General features: G+C 27.9%; 1 protein-coding gene across 1 annotated transcript; it reads left to right on the top strand.

Annotated features, from left to right (window-relative positions):
- Positions 1-205: 205 nt before the first annotated feature.
- LOC126844488 (putative fatty acyl-CoA reductase CG5065) lies at positions 206-10,679 on the top strand. Its single transcript, XM_050582730.1, has 9 exons — positions 206-354; positions 797-988; positions 3,142-3,393; positions 3,498-3,643; positions 5,639-5,748; positions 6,564-6,756; positions 8,377-8,625; positions 9,965-10,225; positions 10,324-10,679. Exons 2-9 carry the CDS (start codon positions 803-805, stop codon positions 10,418-10,420), a joined length of 1,494 nt encoding a protein of 497 aa, XP_050438687.1. The 5' UTR covers positions 206-354; positions 797-802; the 3' UTR covers positions 10,421-10,679.
- Positions 10,680-11,020: the final 341 nt, after the last annotated feature.

Raw genomic sequence — 11,020 nt, 5'->3', positions numbered from 1 at the left:
AAAAAAATTATAGAAAATAAGGGTTTGAAGTTGATAGCTTTATAAACAATTTTGTTAATGTTCCGAGTAAATTGAAGAATATTATGACAATTAGAACATTTGCGTGAGCTACTACTTTGCATTATAATTAAGGAAGTTCGTTCACTAATACAATGCATTTTATTTATCATTTTTTTGTTTGACGTACATTAATTAGTAATACAGCCAAATGGTAAATCAGTTGTGATATTTAACAGTCACGTATACCTATTAAAGAACACCATACATAGAAGTCAGAAGAACTCTAAGAACCCCATATTTTGTATATTACAGTTGCACATGTAATAAGAATATTTTTTATAAAGTAATACTAAGGTAAGCCATTGATATTATTTAATTGTGTAATATAAAGTTTATACAGTCAATAATTCGTTAATTTAATTATAGGTACCTAATGAGCCTACGGGTTTTTAAAAATTATTAATCATTTAACTAAATTGCAAAATAAATATATAAATACTATTATACTGCCTCTTTAACATAATACGCAGTTAGGTATATACTGTTTTAATGGGTGAACTATGTAGGACAAATTAGCAAGACAAATATTACTTAATATTTTCTAAACATTTTATCTGTATTTTTTTCTGTCAATGTAGCAAGTTATAAATAATTATACTGGGTATAAATTTTATTTCAATTTATAAATATACTATACAATTTCTAGTTATAAAATGTTTTGATAGATCATAGATTACTTATAAATTAGAATTTGTTTTTCAAGAGTTCAGTTGTAATAATTAAATAACTTTTGCAGGCAATTATGGACATTAGGGATTTTTACAGGGAATGTGACGTCTTCGTAACAGGCGGCACGGGATTTATGGGTAAGGTTCTGATTGAAAAGTTATTAAGATCGTGTCCCGGTATTGGAAAAATGTATTTACTAGTAAGAGAACGGAAAGGAAAAGATGTGAAAACCCGAATTAAAGAAATGATCGATTTACCAGTAAGTACACAACATTTTGTTTTGAAAAATACAAATTGGGAAAATTGTAGAATGAAAACCTGTAAGCATTGTTTCCCGCTGGATCGTAAATTGATTCGAATTAGTTTTACGATTTTCATAATTAAAAAAAAATAATAAACATCAAAATATTTTAGTGAGTATTTTATGAGCTAGTATAATATTATTAAAATATTTTTTTTAGTGCTAGAAAAATGTTTTAGTTATAGCAATTTGGGTAACACAGTACCTCGACAAGTATAAAACACTTAAACAGTATTGTAACGATATCCAATAGCCCTGGAATTGTTGTATCATTTTTGTATGGTATAAACCAGACTTACTTTAATCAATTTTATGGCGTCAAGTAGCTACGCGTCTTTATAGCTGACATTATGTTAAAACTTTAATAGCGACGTTACAAATTGATTTCATAATAAAACAGATAAACAGTGGAAAATGCATACCATTTAAATATATAAATAATATGAATACTCATTGGTATCCACTTTCCATGACAAAACAACATCTGTATGGAAAATCACTCCCGTGACAGCCCTAACAGCACAAAAATCAAAGGCACATTTACTATGTTGCCCAGAAAACATTGAATTATGGATACGTTTTAAGATTTTATAAATGTCCTTCCATTTCCTTATTTTTATAATCTATACTTAAATCATGAAAAATATCGAATGTTAAAATACTGAGCTACCATAAAATGTATAAATTTTATCACTGGAGTGCATTTTTACGATTTTAAACTTAAAATTAATAAAACATGATTTATTAAACAGAATAGAGTAAGCTTTTAAAAGTAAAGTACACAAAAAAAATAAATACTTAGATCAATTAAAATAATAGTTACAATAAATGCATATAGTTGGAATAACTAAATTTTTAGTTAAGGCAACTAAAAATGTATTATGGTTTATAATAACCTTAATTTTAGTTGGACCAATATGTATTTTCCGTGTGTAGCTTATAAAAATAAACTTTTATTTGTTTGATACAAACATTAAATATTTTGATTGTTACAAGACTACCAAAAAAAAATAAGAAATTTATAGTACCATTTTAAAGTAACTCGAAAGGTTAAATCTACAGAAAAATAAAAAACATCAAGTATATTAACAAAAACTTTGCTTAAAAATGAAAATTTAAAATATACCGATAACAGTTTTCCAGACGATTTTCCAAAACTATTCTATCGCTCTGCATACAATTAATGTAACAATACAAACTAATTTTTTCAATAAAATATTTAAATATAAACCCTCAAATCAACAATCCTATAAAAAAAAGTAATGTTGAAACTGGTAGAACAAACAAATATTAGGTATTATGTCATATAAAATCATTATATCTTGTATAAATTAGTTCAATAAGTTGATTTTGGTTAGAGATTTCTATTGACCAATGTTTTTATTTTTAAACAAAATATTTCAAATAAACACCAACAAAAAATACATTTTATCGCTATAACAATTACTTAATATGAAATCAATGTAATTTTTTTAAGGAATAGCTAAAAAAACACAACTTATAATAAAAAAACGTTTGCATGTTATTATTTCGATGGTATATTAATGTTATATGTTACACAGTGTATAAGAACGCTGCATCAGAGACATAATGGGGACCGCTATGCCCATTTCAGTCGTGAAGCATAATATGAGTAGTGACTAGAGGTGCTGAGGTATGAGGCACAGGGACCGACCACATCGAAATGATCTTGCGCATTCAAATCAATTTTAACAGGAGTTGGGCTATTTCGTGTCGCTATTTTGCGTCGTTATATTGTATTGTTTATTGTGTCGATTTTTTATGTCGTTTTCAAACTGCGAGGCCAAGGCTAATTTTTAACTTATGACCTTGTTAATGGCTTGATAAATATTATATTTTAAATGAACACATTATTTAATAAATAAATAATAATTAATTCCTTATTTAAAACACATAAATTAATTTTATTTGTCACGTATATATTTTACTCAGAAGAACTGATAGATTTCTAAAATAGTCTATGCGCATACAAGTTCTTAACCATGCCAATTGCATGTCTTGATTCTTTATAACCAATTTAGTTTTTCGAATAAAAAGTTTGCTATTTTTATAAATGTACCTATTTACGTGTTAGCGGTAAATAATTGCAGCTGTTTGAAAAACTCAGAAACGAAAAGCCCGGGTTGGCCGAAAAGAAATTATTCCCTATTGAAGGGGACATAACTGAACCTCAATTGGGTTTGTCCGACGTCGACTACCGGATGCTATCCGAGAACGTTTCGGTCGTGTTTCACGCAGCAGCCACGGTACGATTCGACGAGCCACTCCGAGAGGCGATTATCAAGAACGTCAGAGGCACCAGGGAAGTCGTTCAGTTAGGAAAGCAAATGAAGCGCCTTAAGGTCAGTGGATTCGTTTTATCGTGGTCGATTAGATCGCACTATACAATGTATAGGTACATATTTACCCGTATTAAGTACTGACATTAATATTTAATGGCGCTTAGGTGTTTTTGCACGTATCGACGACATACTGTAACTGTAATAGGATTTATGTGGACGAGAAATTTTACCCATCCCCTGTGGGCTGGCAGGACGCAATTTCCATAGCCGAGAATCTAGACCCAAAGTTGTCGGAAATTTGCGCAAAAAAGTGAGTCCGATTTTATTTGGTTGGAAGTATTCGATAATTTGATTTGCAGTTTAACGGTTTGAAATTACTTGTATAATACAAACTGGTTTTATAATAAGTTAATTTAAGTAATTCACTAAGGCAAATGAGATTTCATGGTATTCGTGTATTAAGTAAAACTATAGATTAAGTAAAATTATAAATAATTGATCGAAAAAACTCTAGTATTAATAGTGAATAGGTATTATTATTTTATGGTTTAAAAAATAATAAAAAAACTTTATGTTCTTTTTCTTCACATTATCCCTTGTAAATGCGGTCTGCCAGCCAAATAATACCTCTCCAAAATCCAAAATCGTATCCAGCACCATTTCATAGTTTATTCCACATACCTTACTCCTTAATTTATAACATAACATCAGTCTGCTACTTTTTCGATCTACTTTTACCTCTAAATCCTTCTACACTAATCTATCTAACGTATTTCATTATTTTAAATTAGACGTGAATTGGTAAAGTGATATTACGATTCATAAACGTCAAATACAAACATTTATTTTTATCTTCGATGCAGAGTTGAGAAGGTATTGTTTTTTGTTTTAGAGATAATAATAATTATTTAATACAGGGTATCAATTCATCGTATGACACTCATTTTCTAGGAAAATAATTGCAGTTCAATAATTTTTCTTTTTGGAAACATTTTTGTATGTTATCTATAACATATTTTAAACCGCTGATTCAATTTCTTCGAGTAGCAATTCTATAGATCAGAATTCAGAAATCGTAACTAAAAGGTACTTAATTAGGACAAACATTTAAAAAGGTATCCCTTTCCCTTCAAAATCGAGAAAAACGCCCAAACAATTATATCAACATAATTTTCAACTTAAAATTACGATGCTCTATAACTTTTAAAAAAATAGTCGAAGTAGTTCTGAATTTATATAGATCATTCTTTAAACATAGTAATTAGTATTACCGATAAACATTGACCAACTTTAGAAGGCATAGAAATTGTTTCATTATTTCACTTTTTCAAGCAAAGTTTTAGGGATTTGGGACCGAAAGTTGATTTAGAATGGAACTATAAACTTTTTTTTTATTAAGGAAAAATCCCAACAAAGGGGGAAATTACAATTTGACCGTGGTCAATTTCCAGGTTGCTATCTGTAAGTGAATCAACAGTCAACAGGGTCTGAAAACATTTTCATTATATTGTTAATTACAACACGATTACGATCACGGAACAACCCTATCCGTATCTACCCTAATACTAAAACTTAATTTTGAACCATATAATTATTTTCATTAGGTACAATGCTTTTATCGATGTTTGTATTTTTATCTGTGAACGCTGGTCTTCCCTTACCTACTCACTTACGTATAATACGTTCTTTATGTGCTTGTTACTTGTACTGTGCTTGGTTTGAACCGTACTGGTTTGAACCTACCAACAACAGATTTGCATTAAAGCGTTTATTTAAAAGTGAATTTATCACTTTCAACTATAATCATTTCTGTGACCTACCCGTCCCCAATATGCCCCGACACCACTGTACTGGTTTTTATAAATTAAGAATATTTTGCTGAACATTTTGATTAGTCGATAACCAGTTTTGGATACTTAATTTTAAAGTTAAAAATTTAGGACTAAAGGAAGGGTGGAGGAAAAACATTACGCTACAACCTTTTTTCTTGTTATACATTTTATTGTATTAATGTATTACTTTTATATGCATTTATTTATCTGCGTCTTAATTTTTTTAATTTGGTAACTTTTAGAGTAATTATACAAAACTAGTTGTCAACCATTTGTTACCATTAAAATTTTTAATTTTTATAGGGCTCTGAAAAAAAATAGACAAAAGTTTGAATATTACATATTGTTACAAAATTCCACAAACTCGAGTACTTCGAAAAAGAAAACTAAAATATTGCAATTATTTTCTAGAAAATTAGCGACTTACGTTCAATTTATTATCCTATAGATATTTTAGTTTAATATCGTTTTAGGTTTTTGGGAAATTTTCCAAACACATACACGCTAGCAAAATTAATTGCTGAACAAATAATTGATGAGGAAAAGTTCAACATGCCAATGGTTATATTCAGACCATCTATCGGTTGGTAATAATATTGTATTTAAATTTTAAACCAAAGGTTCCCGCGCTGTTGCTACGGGCTACTTTAGTCTGTAATAATATTGATATAGGAGAACCCACAGATATGACGACAGCCATCAAACGTAGTTAATTAATCATCTCTTGTTAAGAGTTATTTTAGCATAAAATATTGCAAATACTATTATTATAAGTTATAGCAAATAATTTTAATACAAATTTGAAAATCAGATATTTTCGGGAGGCTATTCGGATAAAAAATAAGTAACTACTTAATGCAGGAAACACCTAGACCTAGTATTTTTTGGCCTAAAATGTGACGATAAAATATAAAGGTCACACGAGACAATTCGCTGCGGTAGTCGATTAGCAATTACAAAATAAGAATAATAAAAATAATAACTAACTGTTAAGCAACCTACCTTAGCATCTATAAAATTTGCGACTGTGCTCATCGGTGGTTTAAAAAAATTAAATTTAACGTTTCTCATTTTAATTCAACTCAACGAGTATACAGATATTATTGAATTTTATAAAATATGTCAAGTTATAGTTGTATGTTGTAATGCAATGCTTATAACCATTGTTCATCTGTTATCAATGGAGTTTACTTACCACAAACTAATTATTCCTTCAATAATGTTTAAGGCTTTTAATGTTTGAATACAGCTCAAACTAAATCATTAATATATAATATTATTGTTTATTAATATGTGACAATAGCTGTAGCTATACTATAATTACCTATACCCATATAATATATATGTATATTTATAATAACATTTTGTATATAATATAATAATATGCACATTACCTAGTTGTGTCTTCATTGCGAGATCCAATAAGTGGATGGATTGATAACCTCAACGGACCAATTGCACTTATGACAGCATGTGGTAAAGGCGTTACTCTAGTAACGTTAGCTCATAAAAATAAAACTCCAGACTTTATTGCAGTTGACGTGTCGATTAAGGCTATGATTTTAGCGGCATATCAACGTGGAATTCACAAGTACACCTACTTATTTATTTTATAGTTAAATTATTAAATAATACAGTACACTATGTACACAGTACTAACAGTAAACTATGTTCAGCGTTTATAAAATACTGAGCTTACTTTTGGTTTTTATTATAAAAATAAATATATTTTTTTTAATAATTACCCGAATAATTGAATATATGATGTATTTTATTATCAGTTTGAGCATGCTAAATAACATCAACATGTTTTGGTTCTTTTGTTTTATACTAAGTTTAGATTAGAGTAAATTACTATAGTACACTAAAAAAAATATTGTTTTCTACAAAAAACAGTCTATAAAGTAGGATCTATTCTAAAGATTTTTGTCAACAATGCATTGGGATTCAGCCATAATAAAACCCTAACCTCACTTTGAGCATGAATAGGATGGGGCTGGGTGACAACTTGACTTAATTCATCTCAAAAAATGTTGAATAATATGTATTATATATATTTATATATGCATGGTGATTCATTAAGGATAACTTATTTTTTTTAAGATAATTTAAATTTTGTAGTTTTTCTTTTTGAAAACATTTTTGCTTATGTTATTTTACTATACTATTTATATAAAATTACTAAATATTTACCCTTTTAAGTATTTTTCAAAGCTTTATCGATGTTTTAAACTTAAATTGTAAGGTAAATATTTAATTAACTAATTAAATTATGAATAATTTACTACAATTCTAAACAGGTTAATAACCAAATAAATAGTTTAACAAATTTTTCTTAAAAAATAAAAACGATTTAAATATTGGAAAATAACATAAATCAAAAGGTCTCTAAAAAGAAAATCTACAATTTTGTATAATACAGCATTTTACAAATAAATATACAATACATTTTTTTGAGCGATACTCTTAATAAGTCTTTCCATATTAAATACCTTTTAAAAAGATTTATAAAATTACAATTTTTATAACCCTTATTTTTTTATTTTTTTTTTATTTGTAGTTAGCGATGACGGACTTGGCTAGGGAAAATGGGGGTAGTCGGCCACTGAGCTGCCAAGAACACTTGAGCTCATAAAATTAATTCTCTCTCTGACGTTTAATAACGTTCATTATTCCCACCTAACAGGGATTAGACGGTTTAGATTGGGCATTTTTGGGCTTATAGTTGGCTGCCGACCTAATACTACCAAACAAGTTGGTCCCAGAAAGAGGTATACGTAGCCATTTTTCACAAAATCATTAGTTATTTAATTTAATGTGACTTTTTATAAATATAAAAAAATTTTTTTAAGAAAATAACACTCTTCTACTTTGTAATTATGCTACTCAGTAGTGGGGCTGTATAGTGTAAGCGAATAAATACATCTACTTTGACATAAAACAAAAATTTTATATATTTTTAGAAAACGTCTCTAAACTTATTATAAAACAGTGATAGACAAAAAACGTGTGCTGTCTATCATTTTGTTTCTACTGTTTTATTTTATTTTATTTAAAACCTAGCCTAAAATTAATATCAAGGGTCCCGATAAAGTTTTGGACAAGTCAAATTTTAATCACAAGAATTTAATCACGTTATTTTTGTCTGGAACACCATCCGAACCCCTCATTATTACAAAAACTACTTTTGAAAATAATTTATTTTTTTTAGCACCCCACTAGACAACAATCTGCCAATATACAATTGTTCGTCCGTAAAAAAATCTATAAAGGTTAATGAAATTTTGCAACTTGCTGTGAAATACTTCATGATTAATCCATATGATGAAATGCTATGGCGTCCTAGAATTTTGGTAACAAGTTCCGTGTTACTGTTTACAGTTTTGTCCTTATTGCAACAAGTATTTCCGGCCATGCTTATTGATTTTGCAATGAAAGTCTCAGGAAAAAAACATTCTGTGTAAGTAATCTAAGTACCTATTATTAGTTTAAAAGTATATCAAAGCATTTGTCAAAAATTACGTGTTTTTATTGATTTGCCATTTTTTAGAACAAGTGAATTTAACTACGGAGTGAGCAGTCCGCTAGTTTTTCAAATAAAGTTGTTTATATACATAGCTTTTTTTTATAGTATTTTCAGTTTTGAATTTCTTCTTATAAAATCATATGTCAGGGAGCAAAAAAAATGTTAGTCTTTGAAATTACTTTGAAAAACTTCAAACAAATTTAAATTTTACTCGTGAAAGGATTTTTTTATGTAAACAGGGACTACCATTTTTCACATTTTCAGTATAAGTTGGCCGATGGGTTTTAAAATTTAAAATTTCAAAAAACATAGATCCTACTATGTATTTTACAGCGTGCCAAAATTACGTGTCTTCAAGTAACGTCAAATACTTTTGAATGTACGATTTTTACTGTTTGTCTACTTGTTACTACAGTAATCGGTAGACTATAGTAGATCACATTATACTATACAGTGGACTTTTGGTAATTCGGCAGATATCAGAATAGAGTACTGCCGGATTAGTGCAAGTTCATTAAAAAACGAATTTTAATAGCAAAACCAATGTTTATTGTTTATTATACTGTATATATCTGTATTATACAGGTTTAAAAAAGTTGGCAATTTTGTATTGTCTTTGTATCGCTTTTTCTTGAAGTCGGTAGACCATGATAGACCACATCGTACTATTGTAGTTGTAATTTCTGCCATTTATAAGCATATTAGAATACTACTTCATTCATTAAAAAAAACTGTAATTCCACGTTCAAGTAAAAAAGCTATAAAATAGCGATTACCGATCAAATTTTAGTAATTGCCAAATTTAAATTACAATGCGTCATAATGCATAAAATGTAATTATTAATTCAATACTTGATTATTTGAATAAGAACAACCTTAGTAATGAGTTAATGTAAAAAGTTACCAGACTTGGATTCAACGAAAAAAAAAATATAACCTGATGGATAACATATTTGAGGGTATTATTCTAGATATTAACACGATCCAAAGTTAGTAATTGGAGAAGCCCATTTTGCGATCACATCCTGTATAGTAGAACCGTGTGGTCCAGCTGTAGTCTGCGAAGACGGCCTTTTATTCTTCAGAATTTAATGATTATTTAGCATAGTTTTAAACTAAAAATGCCTAACTAGGCAAAACAGCTAATAATTAACAAATTTATGTATTAATAAAATATATTATATGATTAATTTATTCTTATGCGCAAAACCTAAAGAATCAAAAATAAAAACCAATTTTTAAATATCTAACCTATTCTTTGTGTGCTGTTTAGGAACTTGACGAAACTACAACGGAAAATATATTTAGCGACAATAGCATTGTCAAGATTTTCTACAAAATCGTGGATTTTTGAGAATAACAATTTTTTAAAATTACTAAACCACATACCGGAAGTAAATCAAGAGGATTTCAATTTTAAATTTGAAAATGAAGATGTAGACAAATTTTTCCAAAACAGCGTTATCGGAACCCAAAAGTATCTATTCAACACAAACCCACACAAAAACTTACAAGCTAAAAAAACGCTTAAAAAGTGATGATAATTTTTTTATAAAATATACCTAAATACATAAATTTAAAAATTATTATTTAATAGCTTTAATAATTAATGTTATAATATATATTTTGTAGACTGGTTTGGATGGATCGATTTTTGAGGACCTTATTCTTTCTTGGAATCTTAAAGCTTATAGCAAAGATTGTCACCCACAAAATGTCTTCCTTTTAATACAATCTTTTTAGAGAGACCTATCATAATGTTTAAAAAATATTTTAACTAATAAAGATTACAATGAAATAAATATTTAAAATGTTTGTAATTGGTAACAAAAATAATCGACACAGTTTAATATGCCTCATTTGTTTGCTATATTTATCAACAACATTTAACAATTCCTACTTATTCCTGTTCGATTTATATTCATTGTATAATTAGTTTATATTCTTTATTATTGTACATTTCTCATTTAATATAGCTATACATTTATTTGGCCTAATTATTTATAAATGGCTAAAGGAATTTATTAATTATATTATACAATCATAATTATTATATTTTTCAAATACTATTAAAATAATCACTATAATATTATAATTATATAAACTAAAAAATAGCGAATTTTAACAACATGTATTTTTTTATTTCTAATCTAACCACTAAATATGAAAGCTTATGTTGACTTATACTAATAATATTGCTTATGTAATATATAACTGAAGAAATAAACTATTTCGATAATAATATTCTGTTTGGCCTTGTGTTCTTTTTTGTAGAACTATCAACAACGTATTTATGTAACTATACTTAAGTGGCCTCTACACTAGCATT

The sequence above is a fragment of the Adelges cooleyi genome, unplaced genomic scaffold, assembly GCF_023614345.1.
Source record: "Adelges cooleyi isolate 19-005CV unplaced genomic scaffold, UGA_ACOO_1.1 ACOO_flye_CR_arks_rails_tigmint_CR_PRNA_651, whole genome shotgun sequence".
NCBI lineage: Eukaryota > Metazoa > Arthropoda > Insecta > Hemiptera > Adelgidae > Adelges > Adelges cooleyi.
This window is presented reverse-complemented; position numbering and strand designations above follow the sequence as displayed.